Source organism: Jaculus jaculus, chromosome 10 (genome assembly GCF_020740685.1).
Source record: "Jaculus jaculus isolate mJacJac1 chromosome 10, mJacJac1.mat.Y.cur, whole genome shotgun sequence".
NCBI classification, from domain to species: Eukaryota; Metazoa; Chordata; class Mammalia; order Rodentia; family Dipodidae; genus Jaculus; species Jaculus jaculus.
In genome coordinates, this window is record NC_059111.1 from 3436376 (window position 1) to 3448746 (window position 12371).

Here is a 12371-nt window from a genome sequence, read left to right on the forward strand (position 1 = left end):
AAAATAATTTCACTCATTAGATTACATAAACTATCCTAAAAAATAAACAAAATTAGCTGAAATTGGATATATCCTTAACTGGTTTTTTTTTTTTTCTTGAGGTAGGGTCTCACACTAGTCCAAGCTGACCTGGGATTCACTATGTAGTCTCAGGGTGGCCTTGAATTCATGGCAATCCTCCTACCTCTGCCTCCTAAGTGCTGGGATTAAAGGCATGCACCACCACACCCGGCTTAACTGATTTTTAAGACAGCAATAGAATCATATTTGTTCAAGAAAAAAATGATTATCCTACATGAATTAAAATTTGTAATAGCTATAATTTTAAAACTAATTCTTTTAGTTTAAATTTTCCATGGTGATAAAACATGTTTCTTACAAATAATAGCATTCCAAGAAACTTTAAAAATGATTTAAGAAGTGTCATCCTGTAAACAACTGTTAGAAACTATTATAATAACATGGTTTTATGTAAACCGACCTGGGTCCATATGGAAGGGGGAAAGTGTGACCAAAGTGTCTATATAGGTATCCGTCCAACTTCTCAAACACTCCGCCATTATCTATGTCATACTCCTTCAAGTCTTTAAGATAATCTTTAACATCATTAACAAATTCAGTGAAGAGCTTCTGGTCATGTTTAAAGACACCATTGAGGAAAAACTTACTGATGAATTGATCAAGTTCTTCCCAGTGATGAAAGGCACCCAGTTCTTGTAGTAAGTACCTTTGAATTAGCTGTTTGAATTCATCTATCCTTACATGGCTCACTAAATGGAAGGGGTTGGCAGGTTCCTGCGGAGCACATCCCACCGCACCAGAACACACCTTTCTGAAAGTGGGACAATTCTGACTGCCATCTCCTCCAGCGCTGCCCTTCTGGGAATCTGCACTTTTTCTGAATTCTTCAAAGTGACTCGCCTTTGTTCTTCCTCCATCCCTCAGTGGAGAAGGGCCTCTACCGCCCTGATTTTGGGGGGAGGCCTTGTGCTGTGGGTGCCAAAATTCACCAAAAACTGTCCTTGGCTTTTCAGCTGCTTCTTCCTTCATGTCACCAAATCTTTTATTGCCCTTTTCATCAAAGATATTCTTGGTGGTATCTTTAAAATGTCGGAACGTAGATTTAACAGAATCAGAGAACTTTTTCAGATTTTCCTTCACAGCCTCTTTAGCCTGCTTAATTTTTTCTTTATGGTGTCTCACAAACTCCTTGGTAGAGTTCTTCATGGCATCAAATGTTTCCTTCACTGTTCCCAGAAATGTCTCCTTTGGCTTCCTCTTAGCTCTGTACTGTCCTCTGGCCCCTCTCTTTTTCCCTTCAGTTTCTTGTTTTCCATTTTCATCCTTTGCCTCAACATACAGTCTTTCCCACAAATCAGAACGCTGCTGTTCAAAGTTCAGTTTCTGTTCCAGCTTAGTGAGTTTCTCCCGCAACATCACGACTTCCTGTTTCTCAGTCAATACCTTGGAAGAATCTGAGTGGTCCTGAAGCTGACTAGGGAAAGAATGCTGAAGTTGTGACCTGAGAGAAGTGGTGATGAGTCGTTCCCTTTCCAGCTCCCTCGTGAGCATCCTCATCTCTGCCAGGAGAGCCTCCCTCTGACCAAGGAAGCTGTGTATTTTCTGTTTTTCCTCTTCTAAATGCTGCTTAAGTGAGTGGTTTTCCCTAATTACCTCGGCACTCGTCCCCTTATCTTCCAGTGCTCTAACCTGCTCCCTTAGTTTCCTTAATTCCTCTTGTAAGAATGCTGTGGCTTTCTCTTCCTTTGCCAGAGACAGCTTAAGATGCTGATTTTCTGCAGCAAGGTTGTTCTTCTGAGTCTCCAAGAAGATCGTTTCGGCTTCAGAAAAGCTCCAGCACCGCATGAGGTTTTCTCTCAATGTCTGAATTTTTGTTTGAAAGAGAAGACAAATGTCAATCAAGTGCCTGAATAAGTGAATTTATTTAAGTCTTTAACATGTAATAATATCCCATAACCTTTACTGTCTATTCCTATACACTGTCCCTTAGTTTTATTTTCAACAATATGAAAATGCAGGCAGTGCTCACTTACTGTTACTTACTTAATGTTCAGCCCCTTTCCCCTTGCTATACACTTAATAAACACAAGAGATGTACAGCAGGCGACTAGATCAAATCAAGAATAATGCTTAGGCTGAGAGATGGCTTAACTGTTAAGGTGCTTGCCTATGAAGCTTAAGGACACAGGTTCAATTCCCCAGTACCCATGTAAGCCAGATGCATGCATATGCAGTATGTTTGCAATGGCTACAGGCCCTGGCACACTTATTGTCTTTCTATGACTCTTTTCTACCTTCTCAAATAAATAATAAATAAAATGTAATTTTCAAAAAAGAACAATGGGCCAGGTGTGGTGGCACAAGCCTTTAATCCCAGCACTCAGGAGGCAGAGGTAGGAGGATTGCCAAGAGTTCGAGGCCATCCTGAGACTACATAGTGAATTCCAGGTCAGCCTGAGCTACAGCAAGACCCTACCATAAAAATAAATAAATAAATAATGAGAAGCTCAGAGCATCACTTATCCCTACTAGGATTTTCAAGTACAAAAGGACTGAACACACTTGTCTAGCACACAGAAAGCACAGAGGTGCAGACAGCCCTAGTCTAAGTGCAGGATGCGTTCTGACTCTTAAGATCTGGCTGAGCAGGGAGGTGCATGTCTACAACTATTACCTGGACACTGAGGCAAGGAATAGCAGCAAGTATGGACAACCCTGGGCTAGAGTATGACCCTGACCCTGTAACTAACACACATGCTCTCTCTCTCTCTCTCTCTCACACACACACACACACACACAAACAACTGTAACTACTTTTTTATTATCTCTTAGAACAAACTTTAACCAAAGATAACCAATATTCACCATGTTTTGATAGCGGTATCTAAATTATCTTGCTCGGGCTGGGACTGTGGAAGACCCCTCAGTGGAAGAGTGTTGTAAAAGTGTCTTACCAGAGCTGGGGTTAGGGCAGTCCTCACTGTGGAGGATGTTTGCTTACAGTGTGCAAGACCCTGGTTTTATTCACAGCATCACAAAAATTAAAAAATCTAAAATGAGGGCTAGAGAGATGGCTTAGCGGTCAAGTGCTTGCCTGTGAAGCCTAAGGACCCCGGTTCGAGGCTTGGTTCCCCAGGACCCATGTTACCCAGATGCACAAGGGGGCACACACATCTTGAGTTTGTTTGCAGTGGCTGGAAGCCCTGGCATGCCCGTTCTCAATCTCTCTCTCTCTCTGTGTGTGTGTCTCTCTCTCCGCACCCCCCCTCTCGGTCACTCTCAAATAAATAAATAAAAAATGAACAAAAAACAAAATTTTTAAAAAAATTAAAAGGAATGCCTGTGAAGCCTAAGGCTCGATTCCCCAGGACCCACGTTAGCCAGATGCACAAGTGGCACACGCGTCTGGAGTTCGTTTGCAGTGGCTGGAAGCCCTGGGGTGACCATTCTCTCTCTCTCTGCCGCCCTCAAATAAATAAATAAAAATAAATTAATTAAAAATGAGTAAGCTGGGCATGGTGGTGCACACCATTAATCTCAGCCCTAAGGAGACAGTAGGAGGATCACTGTGAGTTAGAGGCCACCCTGAGACTTCATAGTCAATTCCAGCTCAGCCTGGGCTAGCAAGACCCTACCTCAAAAAAAAAAAAGAGAGAGAGAGAGAAACAAGACAAAAAATAAAAATGAATCCTCTAAGACATCAACAGTGTTTTACCTTTGAATAGCAAAATAAAATGGCTACTTCACTGTCCAACCTATTAGTCTTCAGAGAACAAATTTAATTTTTAAGATTTAAGAGGGTTGGAAGGATGGCTCAGCAGTTAAAGCGTTTGTTTGCAAAGCCAAAAAGACCCAGGTTTCATTCCCCAGAACCAACATTAGCCACATGCACAAGGGAGTGCATATGTCTGGAGTTTATCTGCAGCAGCTAGAAATTAAGAACCAGACATGGTGGCACAAACAATCAGGGGGTAGAAGTAGAATGATCACTGTGAGTCCGAGGCCTTGAACTTGCAGCAGTTTTCGCCTGCAAGTGCTGGGCTTCTGGCATTTACCACCAGGCCTAGCTCTAAGTTATTTTTATTACTATTATCATTTTTCATATTTAGTACACACCTCAGAATCTACCAAAGACTGCAGCTCCTGTCGGCGCTGGTGATAGTCCTTAATGTCGCTCACCTCGTCTTCGTGTGTCTTTCTGACTAACTGCTGACGCTTCTGAATCTGAATTGTGCCTGAAATGACAATCACTGTAGGTATATTGCATTGTGATCTCCAGTAACTAAGAATGCAGGAAACATTGACTCTACATAGAACAACTTCACCAGGATAAGACCATGGTTTCCAAACAAACATCCATCACATGACAGTGGATGTTAATCTCACTCAGGCTCAGAGGGTTCATGTCTTCAATGTCCACAGGAAAATTTAAGCCATTCATTATGCTTGAATTTAAACACACACAGGCCAATGTACCTTATACTCTAACAACAAAAGTATGCCTCTTATACTGAAGGTACTCAGCTTTGTTGAGAGGACCTTTAAAATATATGAAGTGTTTTTAAATCTCCTTAAACAAAGAAACACACTATTCCACAGTCCAAGATCAATGGAAAATGAAAGCATCTGTATGTCTCTGTATTTTGCCTACAGGGTACAATCCTACAGGTCAAGCAAGGTAAGTAATGAATACTCATCATTCTCAAAGTTACATTTCTTTTTGTTTGTTTTATGAAGCAGGGCCTCATGAAGTCCAGGTTAGGTTTGAACTCTAGACCCTCCTACCTCTATACCCAAAGTGCTGGGGTTACAGGCATGTGTCATCTGGTTCAAAGCTGAATAAGTTTCAGAACTCTACAATTAAGATGGGGATGTGGCCATTGCCTAGCATCTGCAAAGCCCAACAGAATGGATGAATGGACGGACAGACAGGTGATTGACAGAGATGGCAGATAGGGGATATAGTGGATGAGTAGACAGACAAGAGATGAGAAAACCAGGTGACACACAGATCTAAAATGTTTGAGTACCACCACCCCTATTCTGCAGAGAAAATCCCTTTATTTTCCCCCTAAAATACAAATGCCAGTTTTTGCTATTTACATGCTTCATGCAGGAAAAAAAACACTAAGTCAACACTGAGGCAAGAAGCCAGGTATGGTGTCACATGCCTTTAATCCCAGCACTTGGGAGGCAGAGGTAGAAGGATCACTATAAGTTTGAAGCCAGCCTGGAAATACAGAGTATCAGGTCAGCCTGGGCAACAGTGAGATCCTACCTGGAAACAGAAAGGTAAGCTGGGCATGGTGGTACATGCCTTTAATTCCAGCACTTCAGAGGCAGAAAGAGGAAGGAGGATCACCAAGAGTTCCAGGTCACCCTGGACTAGAGAGTAAAACCCTACATCAACCTCTGCCCCCCCAAAAGCAAGGCAACATGCATCCACCAACCATCAAAGGAGTGGGCATAATACTGTGTACAGATGAAAAAAAGGCTGGGGTTAAGGGTAAGTGCTTGCCTATGAAGCCCAAGGAGCCTGGTTTGAGGCTTGATTCCCCAGGACCCACATTAGCCAGATGCACAAGTAGGCATACACGTCTAGAGTTTGTTGTAGTGGCTGGAGGCCCTGGAGCGCTCATTCTCTCTCCATCTGCCTCTTTCTCTCTGCCTGTCGCTCTCAAATAATAAATAAAAATAAAAAGATATTTTATAAAAATTTTTACATTGTAATACATTATTCTTCAATTTCTACATTTGATCTTCAAAAACAATAAAAAGAAAACTGTGCCAATTACAAATGACTGTTGGATATTTTAAACATCAAATAACAAATACAGAGCCAGATGTGGTGGCAAATGCCTTTAATCCCTGAGACTACATAGTGAATTACAGATCCAAGCGGTTATCAATAATTTCCCAACTAGGGCTAGAGAGATGGCTTAGTGGTTAAGCACTTGCCTGTGAAGCCTAAGGACCCTGGTTTGAGGCTCAATTCCCCAGAACCCACGTTAGCCAGATGCACAAGGGGGCAAACGCATCTGGAGTTCGTTTGCAGTGGTTGGAGGCCCTGGCGTGCAAATTCTCTCTCTATCTGCCTCTTTCTCTCTGTCACTCTCAAATAAATAAATAAAAATAAACCCTCATGAACATAGATGCAAAAATTTTCAACAAAATATTGGCAAACAGAATACAAGAGTATATCAAAAAGATCATTCACCCTGACCAAGTGGGCTTTATCCCAGAGATGCAGGGATGGTTCAACATATGCAAATCTATAAATGTAATACATTACATAAACGGGTTGAAGGACAAAAATCACATGATCATCTCATTAGATGCAGAGAAAGCATTTGACAAAATCCAACATTCCTTCATGATAAAAGTCCTACAGAGACTGGGAATAGAAGGAACATATCTCAATATAATAAAGGCTATTTATGACAAGCCTACAGCCAACATATTACTAAATGGGGAAAAATTGGAAGCTTTTCCACTAAAATCAGGAACAAGACAAGGGTGTCCACTGTCCCCACTTTTATTTAATATAGTTTTGGAAGTCTTAGCCATAGCAATAAGGCAAGAGACACACATAAAAGGGATACAAATTGGAAAGGAAGAGATCAAATTATCATTATTTGCAGATGACATGATTCTATACATAAAGGACCCTAAAGACTCTACTAGCAAACTGTTAGAGCTGATCAAAACCTACAGCCATGTAGCAGGATACAAAATAAATACACAGAAGTCAGTAGCCTTCATATATGCTAGCAACAAACCCACAGAGGATGAAATCAGAGAATCACTCCCAATCACAATTGCATCAAAAAAAAATAAAGTACCTTGGAATAAACCTAACGAAGGAAGTAAAGAATCTCTACAATGAGAACTTTAAAACACTCATTCGAGAAATTGCAGAAGACACTAGAAAGTGGAGAAACATCCCTTGTTCCTGGATTGGAAGAATCAATATTGTGAAAATGGCAATCTTACCTAAAGCAATCTACACATTTAATGCAATCCCTATTAAAATTCCAAAGGCATTCTTCATGGAAATAGAAAAAACAATCCAAAAATTCATTTGGAATCACAAAAAAACCTCGAATATCTAAAATAATACTGAGCAACAAAAATAAGGCTGGTGGTATCACCATACCTTATTTTAGCCTATTCTACAGAGCCATAGTAACAAAAACAGTATGGTACTGGCACACAGACATGTAGATCAGTGGAACAGAATAGAGGACCCAGATGTAAGCCCAGGTAGCTATAGCCACCTGATATTCGATAAAAATGCCAAAAATACTCATTGGAGAAAAGACAGCCTCTTCAGCAAATGGTGTTGGGAAAACTGGATATGTATCTGCAGAAGGATGAAAACAGATTCTTTTATCTCGCCATGCACAAGAATTAAGTCCAAATAGATCAAAGACCTTAACATCAGACCTGAAACTCTGAAACTGCTAGAGGAAAAAGTAGGGGAAACCCTTCAACATATTGGTCTTGGCAAAGACTTTCTGAATACAACCCCAATTGCTCATAAAACCACAGATTAACCACTGGGACCTAATGAAATTACAAAGATTTTGCACCACAAAGGACACAGTGAAAAAAGCAAAGAGGCAACCTACAGAATGGGAAAAAAAAAAATCTTTGCCAGCTATATATCTGACAGAGGATTAATATCTAGGATATACAAAGAACTCAAAAAGTTAAATAATAAGGAATCAAACAAGCCAATCAAAAAATGGGCTATGGAGCTAAATAGAGAGTTCTCAAAGGAAGAAATACGAATGGCATATAAGCACCTAAAAAAATGTTCTACGTCACTAGTCATCGGGGAAATGCAGATTAAAACTACATTGAGATTCCATCTCACTCCTGTCAGAATGGCTACCATCATGAAAACAAATGATCATAAATGTTGGCGGTGATGTGGAAAAACAGGAACCCTTCTACACTGCTGGTGGGAATGCAATCTGGTCCAGCCATTGTGGAAAACAGTGTGGAGGTTTCTAAACAGCTAAAGATTGATGTACCATATGACTCAGCTATAGCACTCCTAGGCATATATCCAAAGGACTCATCTCATTTCCTTAGAAGTACATGCTCAACCATGTTTATTGCTGCTCAATTTATAATAGCCAGGAAATGGAACCAGCCTAGATGTTCCTCAACTGATGAGTGGATAATGAAGATGTGGCACATTTATACAATGGAGTTCTACTCAGCGGTAAAGAAAAATGAAGTTATGAAATTTGCAGAAAAATGGATGGACCTGGAAAGGATTATACTAAGTGAGGTAACCCAGGCCCAGAAAGCCAAGCACCACATGTTCTCTCTCATATGTAGATCCCAGTTACAGATGATTGGGCTTCTCCGCGAGAATGAAAATACTTAGTAGCAGAGGCCAGTAAGTTAAAAAGGAGACATAAAGGGAAGAGAAAGGAAGGGAGGAGGGTACTTAATAGGTTGATATTATATATATGTAAGTACAATGATTGAGATGGGGAGGTAATATGATGGAGAATGGAATTTCAAAGGGGAAAGTGTCAGGGGGGAGGGAGGGAATTAACATGGGATTTCTTTTTATAATCATGGAAAATGTTAATAAAAATTAAAAAAAAATAAACAAAAATTTTAAAAAGATTCTCCCAACTAAAAAAGAAGTCCAGGGCTGGAGAGATGGCTTAGTGGTTAAGCGCTTGCCTGTGAAGCCTAAGGACCCCGGTTCGAGGCTCGGTTCCCCAGGCCCCACATTAGCCAGATGCACAAGGGGGCACACGCGTCTGGAGTTTGTTTGCAGAGGCTGGAAGCCCTGGCGCACCCATTCTCTCTCTCTCCCTCTGTCTTTCTCTCTGTGTTTGTCACTCTCAAATAAATAATAAATAAATAAATAAATGTTTAAAAAAAAAGAAGGAAAGAAATTGTACCAAACTCCTACAAATCCAGCATCACCCTGACACCAAAACCAGGCAAAGATAGAACAAAAAAAATTACAGACCAATCTCCCTCATGATTATAGATGCAAAAATTCTCAACAAAATATTGGCAGGGCTGGAGAGATGGCTTAGAGGTTAAGCGCTTGCCTGTGAAGCCTAAGGACCCCGGTTCGAGGCTCGGTTCCCCAGGTCCTACGTTAGCCAGATGCACAAGGGGGCACACGCGTCTGGAGTTCATTTGCAGAGGCTGGAGGCCCTGGCGCGCCCATTCTCTCTCTCTCCCTCTATCTGTCTTTCTCTCTGTGTCTGTCGCTCTCAAATAAATAAATAAAAATTAAATATATATATATATATGTTGGCAAACAGAATGCAAGAAAACATCAGAAAAATCATTCACCCCAAGTAGGCTTTATCCCAGACATGCAAGGATGGTCCAACATACGTAAATTGATATTATATAAATGGACTGAATGACAAAATCACATGATCCAAAATCCCTTCATGATGTATGTAAGTCTTGCAGAGTATCAAAGAGAGAAGTGGGGGGAGGGAGGGCATTACCATGGGATAATTCTTACAAACATGAAGTTGTTAATCAAAAAAAAAAAGCAAAAGAAAAAAGTCTTACAGAGACTAGGAATAGAAGGAACATATCTCAATATAATAAAAGGCTATTTATGACAAGCCTACAGCCAACATATTACTAAATGGGGAAAAACTGGAAACATTTCCACTAAAATCAGGAACAAAACAAGGGTGTCCACTGTCCCCACTTTTATTTAATATAGCACTAGAAATCTTAGCCATAGCAATAAAGCAAGAGACATACATAAAAGGGATAAATTGGAAAGGAAGAGAACAAGTTGTTATTTGCAGATGACATGACTCCATATATAAAGGACCCTAAAGACTCTACTAGCAAACTGTTAGAACTGATAAAACACCTATAGTCATGTAGCAGTATACAAAATAAGCACACAGAAATCAGTAGCCTTCCTATATGCTAACAACAAACAAACAAAACACTCAGCAAGAAATTGCAGAAAACACAAGGAAGGGGAAACACATCCCTTGTTCTTGAATCGGAAGAAACAATACTGTGAAAATGGCAATCTTACCAAAAGTAATATACACATTTAATGCAATGCCCATCAAAATTCCAACGGCATTCTTCACACTAATAGAAAAAATTCATTTTGAAGCATAAAAAACCGAGAATACCTAAAACAATTTTGAGCCACAAAAATAAGGCTGGTGGTATCACCATACCTGATTTTAACCTATACTTCACAGCCACAGTAACAAAAACAACATAGAACTGGTACAAAAGCAGATATGTGGATCAATGTAAGTCCGGGTAGCTATAGCCATCTGATGTTCAACAAAAAATGCCAAAAATATTCACTGGAGAAGACAGCTTCTTCAGCAAATGGTGCTGGGAAAACTGGGTATTTATCTATAAAAAGGATGCAAAGAGATCTTTATTTCTCTCCATGCACAAGAATTAAGTCCAAATGGATCAGAGACCTTAATATCAGATCTGAAACTCTAAAACAGAGAGAGGAAAAAGTATTGGTCTTGGCAAAGACTTTCTCAATATAATCCCCAATTGCTGAAGCAATAAAACCAGATTAACCGCTGGGACGGTTGAAATTACAAGACTTTTGTACAGCAAAAGAAAGACACTGTGAATAGATCCAAGAGGCAACCTACGGAATGGGAAAAAAAATCTTTGCCAGCTATACAACTGATAGAGGATTAATATCTAGGACAGACAACTCAAAAAATTAAATAATAAGCTGGGCATGGTGGTGCACGCCTTTAATCCCAGCACTTGGGAGGCAGAGGTAAGAGGATTGCCGTAAATTCGAGGCCACCCTGAGACTCCATAGTGAATTCCAGGTCAGCCTGGGCTAGAGTGAGACCCTACCTTGAAAAAGAAAAAAAAAAAAATTAAATAATAAGAAATTAAACAAGCCAATTAAAAATGGGTTATGGAACTAAATAGAGAGTTCTGAAAAGAAGAAACACAGATGGCATACAAACGTCAAAAAAAAAAATGTTCCAAATCCCTAGTCATGAGGGAAATGAAGGTTAAAACTACTTTGAGATTCCATCTCACTCCTGTCAGATTGGCTACCATCATGAAAACAAATGAATATAACTGCTGGCGAAGATGGAAAAAGAACCCTTCTACACTGCTGGTAGAATGCAATCTGGTCCAGCCATTGTGGAAATCAGTGTGGAGGTTCCTGAGACAGCTAAAATTAGATCTACCATATAACCCAGCTATAGTATTCCTAGGCATATATCTTAAGGACCCGTCTCACTGACCTAGAGATACTTGCTCAACCATGTTTATTGCGGCTCTATTCGCAATAGTTAGGAAATGGAACCAGCCTAGATGTCCCTCAACTGATGAGTGGATAATGAAGATATTGCACATGTATACAATGGAGTTCTACTCAGCAGTAAAGAAAAATGAAGTTAGGAAGTTTGCGGGAAAATGGATGGATCTGGAAAGGATTATACTAAGTGAGGTAATCCAGGCCCAGAAAGCCACATGTCACATGTTCTCTCTCATATGTAGATCCTACCTACAGATGACTGGATTTGTGTGAGTAGGAAGAAAACTCAGTAGCATAGGCCACAAAGCTAGAAAGGAGATATAAAGGGAATAGAAAGGGAGGGAGGTAGAGAGGGGAGGACCTAATAAGATGGTATTGTATATATGTAAGTAGAATAACAGATTAATGGGGGTGAACAGGTCTAAGTGAGGTCAAGGGAAGAGATTGAGTAAGGAAAGGTGGAGGGAGAGCTAATCAAAATCTAAGAGGATATAAACAGGTCATATGGAAACCTACTTTTTTAGCAGGGCATGGTGGTGCACACCTTTAGTCTCCGCACTCAGGAGGCAGAGGTAGGAGGATTGCCGTGAATTCTAGGCCACCCTGAGGCTCCATACTGAATTCCAGGTCAGCTAGGGATAGTGAGACCCTACATGGAAAAACAAAAAAAGGGGGGGAATCTACTTTTTTTGGACAATGGAACACACAGGAGCCATAGATTGTTACTAGAAAAATTTCAGTGCCAGGGATGGGATGCCTTCCAGTGAATCACTGGCCAGGGAGGTCCCTGCTTGTCTCCAAGACATAGCGTATTGCCAAGGCCTTGGTTCCCCCTGAGAAAGAGATTGTAAGACCCTATTGCTGACGACTTCACATGCCTGAGAGGCAAAGTCACTGAGAATTCAAGCTGGTGCTGAGCAGGAAACCACCTACCTTTAGGCCAGCCAACTGAAGGCTGGAAAAAGCTGCACTGTATGCAATCTTATGGGAGAAAGAAGTCATCAATGGCGAAAACAGTGGACCTCAAGTTTGGCCAGACAGGCCAAATGGCTGAACGAGT

At 40.6% G+C, this 12371-nt stretch overlaps 1 protein-coding gene across 2 annotated transcripts in view; it reads right to left on the reverse strand.

The window, feature by feature from the left end:
- Nucleotides 1-12371, reverse strand: part of Ccpg1 (cell cycle progression 1) — a 44874-nt gene that overhangs the window by 2506 nt on the left and 29997 nt on the right. For both annotated transcript variants that reach the window (XM_004662485.2, XM_045159929.1), the window contains exons 7-8: nt 4138-4256; nt 482-1884 (exon numbers count right to left, since the gene is read on the reverse strand). In XM_004662485.2, coding sequence (XP_004662542.1) covers nt 482-1884; nt 4138-4256 — 1522 coding nt within the window. The remainder of the gene's footprint in view (nt 1-481; nt 1885-4137; nt 4257-12371) is intronic.